Source organism: Trematomus bernacchii, unplaced genomic scaffold (genome assembly GCF_902827165.1).
Source record: "Trematomus bernacchii unplaced genomic scaffold, fTreBer1.1, whole genome shotgun sequence".
Classification (NCBI taxonomy): domain Eukaryota; kingdom Metazoa; phylum Chordata; class Actinopteri; order Perciformes; family Nototheniidae; genus Trematomus; species Trematomus bernacchii.
In genome coordinates this window covers 10843904-10864209 of record NW_022987648.1, presented here as the reverse complement: position 1 = coordinate 10864209, position 20306 = coordinate 10843904, and the positions used below count along the sequence as shown (strand labels likewise).

General features: G+C 38.5%; 1 protein-coding gene across 2 annotated transcripts; it reads left to right on the top strand.

The window, feature by feature from the left end:
• Nucleotides 1-752: 752 nt before the first annotated feature.
• Nucleotides 753-19900, top strand: LOC117485591 (alpha-1,6-mannosylglycoprotein 6-beta-N-acetylglucosaminyltransferase A-like). 2 transcript variants are annotated; one of them, XM_034134184.1, is made up of 20 exons: nt 753-791; nt 3922-4072; nt 4258-4348; nt 4836-4901; nt 5091-5306; nt 7551-7766; nt 8590-8651; nt 8837-8926; nt 9047-9103; nt 11050-11226; nt 14199-14368; nt 14456-14578; nt 15491-15624; nt 15738-15871; nt 16590-16733; nt 17677-17823; nt 18410-18523; nt 18622-18696; nt 18795-18946; nt 19612-19900. In XM_034134184.1, exons 2-20 carry the CDS (start codon nt 3980-3982, stop codon nt 19808-19810), a joined length of 2460 nt encoding a protein of 819 aa, XP_033990075.1. In that variant the 5' UTR covers nt 753-791; nt 3922-3979; the 3' UTR covers nt 19811-19900. The 2 variants fall into 2 exon arrangements, with proteins under 2 accessions (XP_033990075.1, XP_033990074.1); XM_034134183.1 differs by having other exon boundaries at nt 757-791; nt 3926-4072.
• Nucleotides 19901-20306: the final 406 nt, after the last annotated feature.

The window sequence follows — 20306 nt, the reverse complement described above, 5'->3', positions numbered from 1 at the left end:
CTTTTCAGCGCTTTGTTTGAGTGATTTGTGCTTTGGTTTGACCTGCTTTGTGTTTTGGTTTCTTGTTTGTCGAACACCCTTCCTTGCTCCCTCTCTTCCTCAGCTGTCTCCCTTCATGACCATCTTCACTCTCTACCCATATTGCCACAGTTTATTTATGTGCCTCATGTCATTTTCAGTAGCTATTTTTAACTTAACTGTCTGTCAGTTTGTTTTCCTGCCTGAAAGTTGAACACTTACACTTGGTGAATAACTAACTCCCAACCTGTCTCACAGGTTTTACCTTTCTCTACATTATATATCCAAGATTTTGCATTTCCCTTATAAATAAAATACTTATTTTGCAACTTCCTGCCAGTCCTGAATTGGAGTTCTGCATCCAATTGCAATTTAAATTTGTTTTAATAGTAGTGAGATTATGTAAATGAATTTGTTTCCAGCTAATCAAGGCCATACAGCATGGGATTATACACACTGGTGTCACGAAGAGATGACATACTTTAAACTATACATGTACCAAAAAACAAAACAATGATGTAAAGAATCCAGCCTTTCTGAGGGGAATGCTTTGTAGACACACTTGCTGCAGTAATGTGGGTTAACAGGTTAGGGGGCTTAAGCATGTCAGTGCATTTGTTCCAGGCTATTTGCATCAGAGAGATACTGCCAGAACAAAGTCTACTGATAAATTGGCTTCACAGAAAAGCAGATCATTTGCATCTGAGAGATAATACCAGAGGACATGTAGTTTATATTATGCTATTCAGGAAGGATATCCTAGCAGTCAAGAGGTAAGCTGGAAAGTTATTTGTCATTACTGTGGAGAGAGTTCAAGCTGATAGTTGAAAAATCATTGTGTGTTCTGCCTAATTCAATGTGGAGACCGTAGAGAAAAGTATTCTGGTGTTGGGCTTTTCATCACCATCTTCATGTCAACATAGCGTTTTTGTTTCCTGTATCTTTACGTCATATTGTGGGAATGCGATCAACAATATTAATCATCATGTTGCTGAAGTATAACTTGACCCGCTCTTTCTGTGTAATACCAAAGTTTTGGTGGAAAGTAACACAAAGTACATTTACTCAAGTAATGTACCTTAGTAAGCCTACCTGAAATATTTACTTAAGTAGTTTCATGTTCACATTACAGGGACTCTTCTTCTGTCTGTCTACTAAAAACAATGTAACTACAGATTTTAAATGTCTATGTTGAATTGAAGGAGTAAGTGTTTCTTTAGGTTTTGAGAAAATCTTGCTATTTCTTATGTTATATAAACTATTTAAAATGCCTATTTTATAATCTGGAAAATGCGTGGTCCAAAGCTAAAAACAGGACGTTTTTTCCTAATTTTAAAGTGTTAGGATTAGTTTATTTTCAGTTTTATTTTGTAATGTCAAGATCTGTCTTTGTTTCCCGTTTTACTTTGAACGGTGTTCACCCCCTGTCTCATGTCTGCCTTTGCTTCCTGTCTGTGGTTTCCCTCCTGTCTGATTCTGATTGTGTTCGCCTGTTGCCCCTGTGTTTCACCTCCCCTCTCCAGCTTTGTCTTGTCTTGTGATTACCCTTGTGTATTTAGTCTTGCTTGCCCTTGTGTCCCTTGCCAGTTTGTTGTCGTTGGTGGTTTGGTTCCTGTTCCTGGTGTTCTGGATTTCCCTGTTCTGCCCTCCTCTGAGGCCTGTACTACGTAGCCGGATTTTCACTTAGCGAGCTAACTTCAGGGTAAACTCTGGGTTTCCGGTCCTACGACGCTGGTTCTCTTCTTAGCGGGCTCTCCATGGTAACTTATGCTGAATGGCTAACCAGGGGGGTATACTACGAATCTAGTTCAACATATCCTGGATATGTTTTGAGTTATCCGGTTGACTTAATCCAAAAAAAAATGCTCTCGCTAAACTGTCCTACGACGCTGGCTATCAACTCGATCGCAAGCCAGCCGTGTCCTATCTAGTTAGGTGCGCATTCACATAAAATGGGTGGTATCTGGAGCATTCGACCAATCACAAACATGGAGAAGCGTTCTGACAGCGCAGCGTCATACTTCCTGAATGAAAAGTCAACTATAATATTAGTCAAATATGAAGAAGTTAAACTTTAAACATCCATGACTTAAACACTTTATCCAGGATAAAAGCCACATAGCTGCACCTGCAGGGTGAATACAGCTGGTAAAAGAAAAAGTGTTTGAATGCGTACATTAACAGGTTTATGATATGCCCCGTCTAAGACACGAGTGGATCTGACTTTAATTACATTTGACTCGAGTGTTTCGTCAACTTAATATTCTATTCATTTTCACGTTCAGTCGGTGATTTTGGCTGGCCGTCTTTCCTGCAACGGCAGTTTAAACTGTATTTCCTCCGCACACTGAGCTCTGATTGGTCAGCAGGCGGTGCTTTCACTGAGTTGATCTCTTATCCTGGAACCTATCCTGCTTCGGAGCAGACTAGGTTCCAGGATAAGTTACCGTGGAGATCTAGCCCGCTAAAAAGTGAACCAGCTTCGTAGGCCCGGAAACCCCTGAAGTTAGCTTGCTAAACGAAAATCCTGCTTCGTAGTATAGGCCCCTGCTCCGGAGCAAGTTTGGTTCCAGGATAAGAGATCAACTCAGTGAAAGCACCGCCTGCTGACCAATCAGAGCTCAGTGTGCGGAGTTTAAAGCTATCAAGTCATATTACAGGATAAAGGAAATACAGAAAAACTGCCGTTGCAGGAAAGACGGCCGGCAAAAATCTACTGACTGTGTAAACGTGAAAATTAATTGAATATCTCCTCCCATCTTCAGAGCAATCTGACTAATATAACATTAGCGTTAAGAAAGCTTACTTAAATATCTGCCACAAGTTAACATAAGTAACCGGATCAAAGTAACATTACGTACAGTCCGCGGCACTGTGAGTGCAGACGTCGATGTGTCCCATTATCATTCATATCATATCACATCATAATTTATCATATATTTCCTTATCTGAGTCAGCTTATTGAGCCGTATCTGGCCGTGCAACACTCATAGTGTCACATACTGTATGCAGAAGTATTATTTTAAGCAACACATTAAGTTGACGAAACACTCGAGTCAAATGTAATTAAAGTCAGATCCACTCGTGTCTTAGACGGGGCAGTGATATCATAAACCTGTTAATGTACGCATTCAAACACTTTTTCTTTTACCAGCTGTATTCACCTTGCAGGTGCAACTATGTGGCTTTTATCCTGGATAAAGTGTTTAAGTCATGGATGTTTAAAGTTTAACTTCTTCATATTTGTCTAATATTATAGTTTACTTTTCATTCAGGAAGTATGACGCTGCGCTGCAGGACGCTTGTCCATGTTTGTGATTGGTCAAATGTTGCTAGCCCCGCCCCTTTCATGTGAACACGCACTCAGCCGGACGGAGAAACCCTGGCTTGAGTTACCGAGTTGATAACCAGCATCGTAGGACAGTTTAGCGAGAGCGCGTTTGTTTTGGATTAGGTAGGCCGGGTAACTCAAACATATCCAGGGTATGTTGAACCGGCTTCGTAGTACAGGCCTCTGGTCCCGGTTTGTTTGTTTGTTTGTTTCTCTTTTGTTCCCCCTTGCCTGCTCCTGTTGTTTTTTTGTATTGCAACAGCTTTTTATTTTATTAAAAGCTCGCTTTAATTTACATCCCCTTACCTGCCTTCTTATTTATACTGCTTTTGGGTCCGCAACCTGGCCAAACCTGACAGTAAGAATATAATGAATTACTGTAAATGTACCTACCCATAAATATATACAGGTGTTTAAATGAGGATAACAAGTAAAACACTGACAGTAATAATACTGATAATACTTTTACAGATTGAGGATTTTGAATGCAGGATCTTTACTTGTAGTAGTACGTTTACTAAAAAGTCCTTACAACACTGTTTTTAAACTAAAACATATTATTTTGTTGAAAGCAAGGCCCATGCCACCAAACATCCAACTCTACATCATCCGGCTGAAGCTATTTGAATCATGAAGAAAACAACAGACACCCTCTGGAATACCATGTGTCTGCTACTGGTCATTGGTTTCATCTGGTGCCTGAGTTTGCCATATTTCATGCTGGTGTGTATCTTTACTCATTCATTCATTCATTCATTCATTGACCTCACATATCAAATGTCAGTTTAATCATTGTCCGAACCCTAACCCTAACCCATGTACCAGCATGATCTATCTTATATTCGATTGATTATTAGATGTTTTCTTACCAATTTCCCTATAATATGTTCTCTCTAAACTTCTTTTAGAGCAATGCTGACCAGGACATCTTCAGCGTGGCCACTATCAACAGACTTGGGCGGGATGGCAATGTGGGGGAGGGAACAGGCAGGCCTGAAGGTGAGGAGAGAGCAAAGAGATAATGATAGGAGTTAAGCTTGGAAAAAGAAAACTGGGGTCGTGATGGAGCAGCAGAACATAACATAGAAAAATAGATGCGGGGTAAAGATTTTATTGGTGATCTCAGCGAGTGTCACACTCACTCTTCCTCACATAGCCTTTAAACAGTGGAGCACATTTGGTAAAATGAATGTAGAGTAGTGAATAAAGGATGATTATGCCTCATTCTTTTTAATTGTAGAGGATGAACGGAGACATTGAGGACATGTGATTTAGCCACAGTAGCCGGAAAAAGTACATTCATATTTGAGCAATTCATAATAAGGGTGCAGGATGTAAAATGGAGGGCGACAATAAGATAAAACGGGTTCAGAATGATCTTTTTCCTCCTGGCTTATGACTGCTCCATATATCTCTTAATTTCCCCCGACTTTTCTGTTCAACTCTGTCCTTCAATCTCCTTTTTTGTAATATTGTACTCCTCTAGAAAAAATGAAGAGAATTATCAAAATCGTCAATGATCTCCTGAACATCGCAGAATCCTCTGACAATCGTGAGCAAACTCTCCATACAAGACTTATTTTTTCTGCCATGTTTCCTTGGTGATAATTGCCTAATGAATATTCTATATGTAATTATAATAAAGTATGGCTTTCACAGCTCTATTCAGATGCAACCTCTTGAAAATATGTTCAAAGTAGATGGATGGCTACTCTAATTCACAGCACAATCTCTCTCTCAGCTCATGGCCCATCTGCCTTGAAGGACTACAAAGAAGAATTACAGTCAGTCCAGATTCACATGGAGGCAGAAAAAGTGAAAGGACAACTGAAGGATGAAATGATTAAGGAAATGCATTTGAATAAAATACAACTGCAGCGACACATGGCTCACATGGAGGAACTCCTAAAGCTACAATTAGAGAAGGAGGAGAAGAAAATCCAACAGTTAAAATCTGGTAAGATCACAAATTAAGATGCCCAGGTTTACAAGCCAAAACTCTACAATACCAATACAGTTTATATAATCGTAAGGAATAAAAATCAGTATACAAATGTGTAATGATCATATCACAAATGTGTAATGTAATATATAACTTGAACTAACAGCTTGGCACTGCATTTTTTTGGCAATGTATAAAATGTGCTGTAACGTAGGGACTATTTTCAGCAGTGGATTTAGACGCACACAGCACACATAGGTGCTCTTGTGTTTTTCCAGTAGTAAGACCGTCAAAAATAACAGTGCAAGTGTTTTTCAGAAAGCCTTATGTTGACCGTAGTATCCCTGTGGCCAAGGTGTGCAAGCCAAAAGTGACATCATCAGGTTCTTTGCGTAACGAAGGCTCTGCAATTTGTAGAAGCCACAAATAGACTACTAATATAAGCGTATAGCTCAAATTAAAAAGTATAATAATGGATTTATTTTCAATATTAACAATGTCAAATTGAACTTGTTTCCAGCATATTCAACCATCCTTTGTTTAATTATAAGATTGTAGTTGTTTAAATACTTTAATACTCCACTGCTTTCTCTACAGGAATTGTATAAAGGGTATCCTAGAAAGGACTTGGAATTCATTCGTCCTCGGCATTAAGGGGATCACGTTAAGATTCATTGACTTCTTCACTGAATCATTAGTTTGTATGCCCTTTCGCGATTCGGAGGATACTTAAAGGGGACCTATCATGCAAAATGCACTTTTGTACGTCTTTAATACATGAATATGTGTCCCCGATGTTCCAGGGAACTCACCAAGTGTCAGAAAACACAACCCTCTCTATTTTCCTCCATACCCAAATCTCTAAAAACGGGGCTGCAACGGATCTGATACAGACTGATCCAGATTTGAACATTTCTCTGACGTCAGGACGGAGGAGCTGACCTATCAGGGGAATGAGAGGTTGCTGTGGCATGGTAACAGCATGGTAACACGACGCTCGTAACTCGGCCCCCTCCTTTGCAGCGCATGCAAAGACAGGGTGGAGGAGAGCAAAATAGAGCGAAATGAGGCATGGCTAAAATGCATGATCTGTTTGGTATTTTGAAAAAGAAAACGTATAAATATACCTTATATAGGTATGGCCCTACAATATATTATTCAAATATAGCATGATAGGTCCACTTTAAACAAACGACTTGTTAAACATACAAGCATTTGTACATGCTCGTAACTCGCAAAACATCTTGCAGGGCTGCCCAACAGCGCATTGTTTGTTTGTATAAACCAGGCTCAAAGAAAAACATGTCACACAGTGGCGTAGCTCCCATGTGGGTTTTTAGAAAACAATGTTGCTCACTGCAGAGACATTAATACAAAGACAATACTGGTCATATGGATAAGATATTGTCAATTTAGTTATTTTCATGGATTATTTACTGCCAATCAAATACACAATTTTGTCACACTTCTGATTTGATATCATACAATTATTTTATAAAAAATGCATGTTCCTATTCCTATTGATATTTGCTAAGGCTGGCGTCACACTGTCCCGAAATTGACACCAGATGGACACACGAATATGGAATTGTGAATTTCGCACGAAGATGGCCCTGAACTTGGTCAACAGCTAAGCAACATCCGAAGCAAGTACGATGCCTACAGAAGGCCACATGATGGCACCCGAACCACACACGAAGGCAACACGGAGATGTGAATTTGTATAGTAGTTTATACCCGCAGGACACACAAAGGCTACACGACATCGTAATGAGAGTACGATGCGTTCGAACTAGGTCACGAAGGTGTCACGTGACCGATTATCACACGAAGTAAAGACGAAGATGACACGATTTGACAAGATGCCCTCACGATGGCCTTACGAAGGGCAAAATGGACACACAAATTCAATACGAAAATGAACCTTCGCAAGGTATTCCAGCAATTCTTTGGCATGCCAAAGATTTTGCCACCGCTCACGAAGTTGCTGCCGGAGCCTGAGAAACTCCACCGGCGGTCATACGATGGCTTAAGATGCCCTCACGAATGGCCCGATGTTGTTACGATCAGAGCCGAATTTCCTTTATCGTGTGTCCATCTGGTGTAAATTTCGGGACAGTGTGACGCGGGCTTTACTGAATATTCTACTAGTAATACTTGTAAAGTATGGCTGGTTGCTTACACAGATCTTTTCAGATGCTAGCCTCTTGAAAATATAAGGGATCATTTCTCAAATTAACACTTCTATCTCTATTTCAGTCCCTCCCCCGCCTCCTTTAAAGGACTGCAAAGCAGAAATGCAGTTATTCAAATTTCAAATTGAGTCTGAAAAAGAGAAAGGAAAACTGAAAGATGAGATGATTAAGGATCTGCGTGCGGATAAGCTCCGACTGCAACTGGCACACATGGAGAAAGCCCCGCCTCTAATGGAAAAGAAGGAGGAGATGGTGGAGAAAGTTCAACCATTGAAACCTGGTAAATGTACTCTTTATTGAAAGTAGAATGGCAACTGTATTCCCACAATGCCTTATTTTAACATGCATACATTCTAACGTAAAATGCATGAATAATGTTAAGGACAAAAACCTTGTTTAGCATTGACTAAAAAAACAATATGCATTAAGGATAATGTTTTTTCTCTTATTTGATCTTTCTCATTATGAGGCCACACCTCAGGCCATTATAATTATTATAATGTATTATTCTTATACATTTTCTCTTTGTGCTTTTATTTAAGGAATTATGTATGTTATGTATGCTGAGATATACAAAGATATCTTGCTACATGATTGTATTAAGGTTATTTTTAACTAGTCTGCACAAATTTGCGGGTGTATGTTGTATGTATGTTATGTCTGAATGTTTTTAAAAAAGGACAATAAAAATAGTATTCAAAACAAAAATAAATATGTGAAGGAGCGGAAAGTTCCCACCTGCAAATACTCAAGAATGTGAACGAACATCGTAGCCTCTAACAAAGTGGAAGAATTTGCTCACCGTTTCACAATGTAGCTTCAGGGGGATTGAGCACAATGGAGAGGAACGCAATCTCCACATACACTACAAGGCTCAGTCTTTAGCAATCATCCAATGAGAACTTGTTAAACCACTGTGCGTAGTTGGTGGAAATTTGAAGGTTGTCTTATTTACCATTGCCTTGAATTTAATGAAGACATTCTATAATGACATCACCAATTGGAATGATAGAAATTAAGGAATAAACTAACAGATGTAAAATAACACATTTTAATCAATAGAGCATCTCTGAAAAAACAAATATGCTGTTTTTTGTTTGAAGAGGAAACAAACTGCCCTCTACCACCTATGGATAACCACCCAGAATGTATGGGGAAATTGAAGGTAACTGATTTTCTTTCTTCTCGTCAACATATTTTTCATACAAACTCCTAACAATATATTATCACTTAAAACAAGTCATTTTCTCCACACATATTGAATGATGCAAATACGCATACATGGAAGATACACAACATTGCTAATTGTTGTGTTTGACTTGATGCATGTTGTGTTGATTGTGTTTTCAGTGGCTGAGTAAGATGTGGGAGAGTCAACCTTGCTACGCGGGTTACGGGGTCAACGGATCTGTGTGCTCCTTCGTTATCTACCTCAGTGAGGTACCAAAGTAGTTTAAAGCTCTTATATCGCACAGTAACACTACATTTTGTAATTGCAAAAAGAAGAAAAAGTGTATTGTTGGTGCTGACAAAACCTCTTTTTGTTTGTGCTGCGTTTAGGTAGAGAAGTGGTGTCCTGTACTTCCATGCCGAGTACCTCTATCTAAAAAAGCAGAGGTAAAGGTGTGTGTGTGTGTGTGTGTGTGTGTGTGTGTGTGTGTGTGTGTGTGTGTGTGTGTGTGTGTGTGTGTGTGTGTGTGTGTGTGTGTGTGTTACCACTTCAGGAGGCTCCCTGGTAGCCAGATTATGGATGGCCTTTCCAAGGATGCACAGGGAGGAGAGGACGAACACCACCCCGAGGACCACACATGCTCTGCAGACAGACAGAGAGAAGAGTTTAGGAGAGTCAGCTTTAGTGACTATCATGTCTTTGGTAAACTTGCCAATTGGCAAGTTACATACAGTTGAACCAAAGCAATAACACGAAGACTCGAGAGCAGTCAAACTGTCTTCAATTTCTTTAACAATTTATATTCCTTAAATCCCAGCCAGTGTATCCAAAAAGACCCCCATCACCCCAACAACAAACTGTCCTGGGTGCTGCCGACTGGCAGGCGGTACTGCAGCATCAGGACAAAGACCAGACAGTTTATCCCACAGGCCACAAGACTATTTAATGCCTGAGCTCTGTTTAGTGCCTCCATAACCTAAAGCATTCATCTGTTTGCATCTTACAATTTATTTATCAAAATAGTTATCACTACACTGTAAAACATCACAGCCCCATTTAGTTATGTCAAGTTATATTGTCTCTTTAATTGAAAGAGCTCTGACAAGTCTTTGATTTTGAAATCAGCTTTTTCAACGGGTTTCAAAGGGTTTATGAATAGTTTGTAATTCATCTATTAATTAGGTTGTGAACACTTTATAAATCATTAATAAGCTTAATAAGCAAACCCCACATGTATCTGTACTGCTAAGCCTTATATTGGCTACCTAGCTTACTTAGTCTTCTTCATCAGCCAGCATCCTTGGTATCTGTTGCTCACTGAGTTGATTCTCGCTAAGTAGCCAATATAAGGCTTAGTAATCTTGCCAAATAGTGAGCCTGTGTTGATGTATGAAAACTATGTTAGAACTGGTTTATAAATGGTTCTTAATGATTAAGAAAGTGTTTACAACCTAATTCATAACCTACTTATAAACCCTTTATTAATCCTTTATAAGGGTAGTCTTATTGTAAAGTGGTACCAAGTATTCTAATAGTGTGAAAATCAAACAGCTTTTATTAATATACCTGTTGTTGTTCTGGATGCTAAAAACCTCAAAGACACTGGATATTTGCTTAAAATGTTGTATTACTACATTTCATTAATTGATGGAAAACAAGCCATGGATGTTAGTTTCACATCTGTCGTTGAGTGTCTGTGTGTAACATTCCGTATTGATGATATGATATGACATGTTGGTTATATTTCCACTTTCAACTAGATAAGGGAGATTTTTCAGCCAAGTTAGAAACCATATTTGCACAATGAGGTCACTTGATGTTGCCTTTTCTTTACATTTTTAAAAATCTTTGTTATGTGAAAGACCAAAACAATATACATTATAAAGAAATAATTTATGGAATCAGATCATTTTTTTAAATAGCGGATCAAGATCCTTTCACTTCGCGTCGGGCTTCATGATCACCCTGTTGGGTGTTCTTTTTTCATTAATGACTGCCTCGTTGCACATTATCCCTTACATATTCACATGTATTATTATATTTGCAGGTTTTAAAGGTCTAGATGCGTTAATTATAAAGTGCACTATATAATTATATAACTATAAAAGCTTAATTGTGTTGAACCATTTAATGGAAATGTACATGATCAATGCATCTGGAGACTTTTCCTCATGACAGAGGCCATTGAGTCCACTTTGAGAATCACTGCTTTCAGTGGCATTCATGGTCCAAATGTAACTACGTGCTGATCAAGATGTGATATAATTGACACAAATATGAGTGTATTATTGAGAATTCTGACATTCTGACTGAGGAGATTCGGTTGTCCAACTTGAATCTACAAAAAAGTCAATAATAGAGAATAAGCCTTGTGGTTTCTTCTTTTTTCTAGGCGGGATCTGACTACGCAGTGGTACGCGAAAATCTTACAGATCTGTATCCATCTCTGGAAAAGAGATCCCAGTTTCGTTGGATTGAGCAAAGAATTCGCAGTATGGAAAGGGTTTGGGTCGAGGCTGGGCGCTCTCTTTCAGCCAAATATGACCTGAAGGAGAGGAAAGCTAAACAGGTAATGCAAACAATTGTTTTTTTGACATTTCGAAAAACCTTGCCCCATTAGTTACTGTTGCCTTGCCTACTTTTGAACACATGTAGTCTTTAATTATGAGGGGACATCATTTCCACCCAAATTACAGTAACTTTTTAAACAAAGGCCACTCTCCATTTCTCTTTCTGTGACATATACATGTAATAGACCTTTTAACTTTCTTGTTAGAGGATGCTTTTAGAAACAGACGCTCCCTTCCTCATTGAACAGGTTTGCCATCCCAGTGACCTAATTCTTTCCTCAACTCAACTAGAAAAGCCTTCTATTATAAAAAGAATAGTACTTAATGTTGTTTATGCATGAATTGAGCCATAACATAAAGGCCACTCCAACCTTAAAAGTCTAAAAACATTTGAAATAATACAATGACCATGTTACTGAAATTTTACTTTCAACACACTGGGTAACACTGGACTATTTTTGCCACAATACGGTCTCGTACCCCTTTTCCACTGAAATTAGTTTTCTTCTAGTTCCCTGCTGGGGCTAGTTTGATTTGCAGTTGGTTCAACTTGCAAACCACTTAAGAACCAGTTTGCTTTTCCACAAACAAGAGCCCAAAAGGGGCCAAACATGACGTCACCGTTTGCGTTGCTACAATGCTAATTGTTTATATCACTCACAATTACAACAATGGCAGTCTAAGGTGGTGATGTGTTCATGTTACTATTAAACGTACGAAGCCAGAATTGAATTGCAAGCATGACTTTAATCTCTTCTTGAGAGTGACGTGGCAAATGGTATGCCACAATGGAATAGTGCCATTGGCTAACTCAAGACCGTATTCATGACGGGGGGTGTGGGCAGGTGGTGGACCTAACCTCCTCTAGGGGGGTCCGGGGAGCAATGTTGAAGTTAAATGCATCAATCTGGTGCACTTTGAGAGAAAAATTAGGGACTAAATCTATGGATACATCTCTCAAAACCATATGAAACAGAACTGAACAGATTTACTTTTTCTTTATGCATATTTTACAAATCACTCCCCTTTTAAACTGTAGTATGAGTTGGAATTATTTCATACCTGTTATTCTCTTATTTTGTATAACTATAATGATCATATAAAGGTGTGCCTTGGAAATACTTGTTTTGCATCAATCTTGATAGATGGTACTTATTTTATAGTTTGGATTCCTAAAGCTTGTAGTCTTCTATCCCATCATTCAAGGGAGGTTTTCACTATAAGTAATGGTTTATTTTTTGGACGGACACTATAATTTATGTTCAATCTGAATTTACTTTAAAAACATCTATATTGATTCTGACTTTTTCTACATCGAACTCACAGGTTTATCATTGCTTTGAGAAAAAAGATTATTAATTGACCCATTTTAGAAGTGAAAATATAGTCAATTGTTCTGGGAATGTCATTTTCGAGCCTGAGACCTGAAAAACAGGCTTGGGGCTTAACTGGTTAAAACGTTTTACCATAATGTCTAATTGTGCATTGTATTACATCGCCCTATTTGATCTAGTTTAGCTTTTCTTGTTTCGTTGTTTGTAATGGCAGAGATTAGGGATGAATAAAGTACAACTATAACCATAATCATATTAAAGCATTTCAATCCATAGAAAGGTCTGTGCCACGCAATCTCAGTAGAAACAGGAACACTTTATTGCCCTTTTGTTTTATTGAAATACTATTTCATAATAATTGTAGAGTATTTATTTAATTAATTCTGGCACCTTTGGTATTCCATAGCAGTCACACATCACCGTTTTAAATCTTTCCACACAAAATAAAATAGAAATAATCCACATGAATAAATATGTATTGGATTACATCCAAAACGACACTGTCATTTTCCACATAGCTGACACTAGCCCGCCAAACCCTGGCTAGCAACTGAAACCAGCTAGCCCACAGCTAGTTAGCTACTATTGCTGAAAAGTTCGGTTTTAACATCAGAACTACAAGTTACTTACACAAAGAAGCTAAACCGGAGGGTTCATTAACATTACCATTACGAAATAAAATAATATAGATTACTTTAGGGCTAACTAGAAAAGATACCAGAACTGATGGAGGGCAAATTAAAACATGACTGACCTGCTTGGAGCATCAAGCTAACTGAAGTTGGACTCAGACGTGCAACAGCGAAATACACCCCCGGGTACAAAATAAAGGTATGCATAAACAAACAAGGCAGAACCAATTTACATATGAAAAGAATATATCATTTTGGTGAAGTTCACAATAACAGAAAATAAAGTATACAAATAGCCAAAATTAAAAAGTCATAGAATAGCAATTTTATTTTAATAAAAAAAAAAAAAAATGTTTTTGTTATTTTTGCTATTTATTGGGGGGGACATTTTGAGTGTATCTGAATATTGGAAATATGGTGAATTCGGCCCTGGGCTAACCACCACAGTGGTGTGATGCTCGTGCTCCAACCGCTCATAACCATCGCCTAACGCCAGCTGCGACTTTAAAGTACTTATTCTCTGTATGACTGTCTAACCCTAACACCAGTAACTTCCCCTTGTGCCTATTACGCCATGAAACCATTTTTGTTTTACTTAATAGACAATGTTTGACAACCCAGCACCATGAATAAAGGATTCTTAAATATAAAGACTTGAATGATGTTAGCATTATGTTAACATGATATTAGTTTCCATTCTGACTATAAATACCAAGATTTAGAGACAAAAAACTAAATGGTTCTTGCATTATTTACCTTCTTAATCTATCATTAAGAAGGGGCATTTGTTACCACAATGATAGAAAAGGGGTTGTAAGGTGAATGATAACTCAATATTGCAACCTGTTTAGATACAGTATATTTTTGTATTGATATTAGAATGGTATCAGATCAAACAATTATTTTGGTTTGAGTTTTGATGAATTCTGGCAAAAAATGTATGAAACAAAAGAGAGAGAGGATATTCTATTGCATGTTGTCCATGGAATTCTAACTTTGATCTAGATTCTGGTGCATCCTGGAGTGGTGACAGCTGAATCTAAAGCTAAGATAGCAGAGACTGCCTTCAATGGGGGCCCCCTTGGGGAACTGGTCCAGTGGAGTGACCTCATCTCCACACTTCACATCCTGGGACACCATGTTTACCTAACTGCCTCCTTACCTGACCTCCGGCAGTGAGTGTGCACACAAAAATAGCCTTATTTTGCACTACGTTTAATAATAATGCCTCTAACAATGCTCATGTTTATCTCTCTGTCCAGTTACTTTGCGGTGGACACAGGTGGCTGCCCACCTTTTCATTCAAATCCGAATCTGATCTACACAGACATTATCGGCCTTAGGCAGATCAAGAGTGTACTAAAGGGATCTTGGTTAAAATACAGGTGAGTATCAGGATCCCAGTTCCTGATTATTGTTACGGACGTGTGAGTTACATGTGCGGCACATATGTGTGTAATGTGTCTATGATAGGTAATTTTAACATTAAAATGCTGAAACACTTAGAAGGAAGGATCTTGATAACTCATGCAGTAATGACTTATAAAAGTGTAGGCCTACTCTATGTGATTAAATACAATACTAGTTTACAATATGTTGCGAACAAACATGGGCGTTATGGAACATTAGTCGAAAAAGGAGTCATTTACAAATAATGTTTTGGTCATTTTGTGTGCATTTGGAAGTAATTTAAAGCCAGTTCCTTTGCCCAAGTCAGACAAATAAAGATGAGTTCAGGAGAACAATATAAATATTTTATTTAGTGGAGAAGTGGTCAAGTATGAGACGATTGGCGATTATCCTTGCACAGAGGCTATGGAATGTATATCAACTCAGGATTTTTGGGAAAAGAGTGTTTGAGTCGTGTGCGTTGGAGATAGTCGTGATACAGTAGGGGGAGGAGGGGGAGAAAGGAATTATGACAAATACTGAAGCACATTAAAGGTAGTAAGTTTGAGAAACCGGCTCGAGATCGCTAGAATTTGAAAATACACAACCGGAGAAAATCTGCCACTTCCTTACAGAGCCCCTCCTCCAACACACACGAACGTGCACATGACCAATGAGGGCACGAGATAAGTTTGTGCACAGATGGAAGGCTGACAGGCAGGTAGGCCATCCAGTTATTTTAGCCGGGCCGACGATGTGTGGATAGGGGCAGTTGATCACCCATATGCACATTTTAAGTCAGACTTATCTGTAGAGACAGAGATAAATGCTTTGTGCTGTTAAATATACATTTACTGTGCGATTATTGCGCTTGTGAATGTAACCGTGTACCTGTGTCTGTTCTTCAGGTGCATTATACGGGTGTTGGATACTTTCGGCACTGAGCCAGACTTCAATCATATATCTTGGGCCAATAAGCACAAGCTTGCAAGTCCATTTGGCAGACTGAACATGATCCCACTGCAGTTCTACACCATGTTCCGTATGTATCTGCTTCATTTCCAACAGCTATTTTACACATGTTGCTTGAGGAACAGATATGCGTATTCTTTCAGTCTCTATCCGAATAAATGTGTCTTCTCCTCCTGTGAGCAGCTCATACACCGGACAACACATTCCTGGGTTTTGTGGTGCAGAACCAGCTGATGTCGGAACAAAGTGAGCTGTTTAAGTCTAACAAAAGACAAAACCAGGCACTTGTATACGGAAAGAGAGCCGAGTTTTGGGAGGTAACAATGCGCAAAAAAACTAACATTGGAACAACCTATTTTTTTTTTTAAAAGGCCAGAAAATATTTAAGGGAACCAACAGAGGTTGAGGACATACACATATCTTTACTGTAGTTAAGTTATACAACAATGTAGGAATACTCGGTTATGTCAAAGTTTGGCATTGGTACATTTCACTTAAGTAAAAGTACAAAAGTATTTCCATCAAATTATACCTAACTACCAAATCTGAAAGTTCTCATTATGCTGAATGTCAATTTTTGGAATACTATGTATGACATCACTGGATTATAATAGTGATCTTTTAATGTGAACATATTTTTCAGTTTGCAGCTGGTTAAGGTGGAGCTTATTTTAGTGATTTATTTTTTATTTAAATTTAATTTTATGTTATTTTCTGTTTCTTAATCCATAATAGTGTATTCATTAGTCAAAGTAACTAGTAACGAGTACAAAGTACAATACTTTCTTCCAATTTGTAGTGGAGTAGAAGTATGAGGAAGCATGAATTGGAGAAAAGTACAAGTAGTACTTTAATGAACTTAGTTACTTCCCACTAATGAGCACCAATATTGTTAAGATGGTGTGTATTTAGTAGTCTGTTGGCTCTGTCTTTTATTCATTCAACCCCCATCGAAAAGGGGCATGTGTATTTTGTGACACACCCGCTTCTTTATCCAGCAAGTCACCCTTTGCTTTTTCTGCTGTCACACTGCAGGGTAAAACGGCATATCTGGATGTCATCCACAAGTACTTAGAGATCCATGGGACAGTTAACAACAGAAAAGCTCTTCCAAATTATGTGAAAAACCATGGCATTGTGAAAGGCACTGATGTTCAGGCCCTGTTGAGACAGAGCAAGGTGAGTGTGTCTCCTCTAAGTTTTTGTTGACTTTGGCTTTACTTCGTCCTCACACTGCTGCAATAACAAGGGCTGTCAACGTTAACGCATTAACACTTGTGATTGGTCTGGAAACCTTAACTTTCTTGTAAAATAAATAAACAAAAATTAGTCACATAATCACGTTTTGACCGTAATTTCAGCGCTGTAGGAACGGATATTGTACCTAGTGCTCTCAACATGATAGCAGCAGTAGAATAATACCATAGGAGCCTATGCCTTGTGTTGTGCACATTATACAGAGGGGAATCACAGCGACTCAACGTGACAGCAGGTTTGACAATGCTTTGCCTAATAATCGAGAAAGTATCCAAACTAAGGTGAGATATTATAATGAACTGAAAAAACCCATGTCATGATTTCATGCATTTCTTTATTACAACACCTAACTTGTATTTGTTTTATCTCCCCCAAAATTCAATTAAACACAAGTATTTTAAACCTGTGATGATTAACCAGAGATTATTGTGATTAATACAATACATTTTTTGAATGGATTGACACAACTAGTAACAACAATAATACATATGTTGTCTCTTCTACATTAGTGTATATTACATTACATACACACTATTTCATGTCTTAATTTGACACAAAGAAGAATGTGATGGACGCAGTTTTTCCAATTACTTTGACCTTTTGCATTGAACATATTTTGAACTGGCAAAAGTTTTATTTGAGTGTGGTTCTACCTTTATATATAAAGTCTATGGGTCCTACACAGCATTCGTTTGTGATGACGACCCTCCCTGTGCGGCACACTGGAGCTGAATGTATCTGTTTTTGTTCCGATGTAGGCGGGCACCGTGTGGCGACAGTAAAGCAGTGCATGTGGTAACCATATAACTGTTGGTGTGTTGGAAATAAAGTTAAGGAAATACTAATCTGTTTGTATCTGTTGTAGGTTTTTGTTGGATTGTCTTTCCCATATGAAGGCCCCGCCCCATTGGAGGCGTTAGCCAATGGCTGTGCTTTCCTGAACCCCAAGTTAAACCCTCCGCAGAGCAGTCTGAACACCAAGTTCTTCAAGGGAAAGCCCAACATCAGAGAGGTCAGCACTCATTTTAAACTGAATCACTTACCATGGTCTGACAAACAAGTTAAACACCTGTAGATTCTACGGAAGCCCTGAGAGGCAAGTGATCTGGTGATTTATATCTGTTCTTAATGGTTTTCCCAACTGTTATTATGTCTAAAGAGTAGGTGAAACATTTTCTTGCCACGGTAATCTTTCTAAGCCCCCCTTTTTCATCTGCAAAACTGGTTTGAAGAAAGTCATTTTTTTCTATGCAGCTTCATTTTTTCTAAATGTATTACTGTGAATCTGCAATGAGAACTCAAAACGATCGAGCACAACCATAAAGGATATTTTTTAAAGTTCCTTTTTCCTTCCCCATCTTTGAAAACAGGTGAAGAAAAAGTCACATTTTGTCTGCTCATTTTGTTGTTATTGTAATGCTAACTTCTGCCACAAACTTCCAGCAATCTTATTCAACCTCCAAACAATGAACAAGCAAATAATGACCTAGTTGATTTAACAGGGAGATTAATTTAATATCCTTACTTAATAAACCATGTATGTTTTCATGGTGATATTCTATATTGTTCAGTTTCACTGTAATATGTTTGTGTTGCAGATAATATCCCAGCATCCTTATGCTGAGGCCATAGGAGAGCCCTACGTATGGACGGTGGACATGAACAACTCAATAGAAGTGGAAAGAGCTCTTAATGCTATTCTCAATCAGACGGTAGGAACCTTCTATATAGTGTAAAATCTACCTATTTCTCAAAATCGACAGTGCATTTATGGAAGCTCATGTTTCTTTAATTGTTTGTTACATTTCAGATTGAGCCCTATCTTCCCTATGAGTTTTCGTGTGAAGGGATGCTCCAGAGGGTCAACGTCCTGATAGAAAAACAGGTTGGAGGAATGTTGGTTTAGGAGATGGAAAATAGATCAGATTATTAATAATTAGAGAAAGAATTTACCTTCTCATTATGTTCACATTTTTAACTCAGGATTTGTGCAGCAGTGCAGTGAGCTGGCCCCCACTGAGCGCACTCCAGGTTGTAAAGGCGCAGATGTCCTGTAAAACTGCCTGCCAGAAGGCGGGGCTGATCTGTGAACCGGCATTTTTCCCACACCTTAACAATGCAAATAGTCTTGCAAAGTAAGTATTCAGTTCACGTCACTTTGCATACACATGAATGCGATTTGGTTGGTATCAACTCTGTAGTCATGTGTCTTCATAGTATCGTTGGAGAGCTGTCTCCATTTTATTGGATACAGAAAAGAAAGTTCACATAAGTTTATAAAACTATAAACATATAATTTAAATTGGAAATGGTTAATTGGAATAAGAAAAGGATAACGCTATCATGATATGTTCAAATGTTAATCTAGTTTTCGCCAAGAATAAATCATTTCTTTGAATGAGAGGTTTTCACAACAGTAATATAACAAAAAACAGTATGAAATAAAGAAGTGTATGTTGAAGCATATCATATTTTTTGATTTGGTATAGAAAATTGTGGAATTTTACTGGTTGATTACAGCCAACTCAATTTCTGGTATTGTGACACCCCTGTCTCGAGTAGAGTCTTTTAGAGGTCCCCATTGGTAGGGTTTACAGAACCAAACCCAGTATTGGTCTAAATCCAGACAACTCATACCAAAATGAACATACTTTGAATAATTTGTGGCTCACATGCTTGATTCTGTGCAAAATTGCCAGTAGCAGTATGGAGGATATTTGCGTCTACTCCCAGTCTGTTACCAATTAAATTACATACTTTGAATAATTTGATTAAAAGCTTCCTCTTTTTTTTTTTTCAGGAACAGTGTAGATTGTCAAACATCCGAGTTCTCCGCCAGTGGCTTGGTGTTTCCTGCCTACAACAGCACTCAGCACTGTTGGTTCCAGTCCGACCCCCTCCTCTTCAGCTGTGTCCGATCAGACGAGTCTTTGACGCGCGTCTGCCCCTGTAGAGACTTCATTAAGGACCAGATAGCTTTATGCAAAGATTGTATCTAACTTATGGTAGAAAACAGAACATGTCATTGCCTAATTAAAGGTGGGGTAGGTAAGTTTGAGAAACCGGCTCGAGATACACTTTTTGTTATATTCCATGGAATGCTCTTAACATCCCGATAGCAATGAATATCTTAAGTGCTTTGACAAAAAATCCATAAAAAAATGTCATCTGTGGAAGCCGTAATACTGTACAAAGTACGACCAATCATTTTAGCCAGCCCGGCTAAAATAACTGGATGGCCTACCTGCCTGTCAGCCTTCCATCTGTGCACAAACTTATCTCGTGCCCTCATTGGTCATGTGCACGTTCGTGTGTGTTGGAGGAGGGGCTCTATAAGGAAGTGGCAGATTTTCTCCGGTTGTGTATTTTCAAATTCTAGCGATCTCGAGCCGGTTTCTCAAACTTACCTACCCCACCTTTAATGTCATTAAAAAGTATTTATATTGGTCTTGTCTGAATAGTCACAACTCATACTCCCTTGTGTACTTTCGGCGA

Coding starts and splice junctions, on each gene's coding strand:
- LOC117485591 (XM_034134184.1), top strand. CDS start 3,980: ATGAAGAAAACAACAGACACCCTCTGGAATACCATGTGTCTGCTACTG. Junction 8,652..8,836: donor AATGTATGGGGAAATTGAAG/GTAACTGATTTT, acceptor TTGTGTTTTCAG/TGGCTGAGTAAGATGTGGGA. Junction 16,734..17,676: donor CCCTGTTGAGACAGAGCAAG/GTGAGTGTGTCT, acceptor TATCTGTTGTAG/GTTTTTGTTGGATTGTCTTT.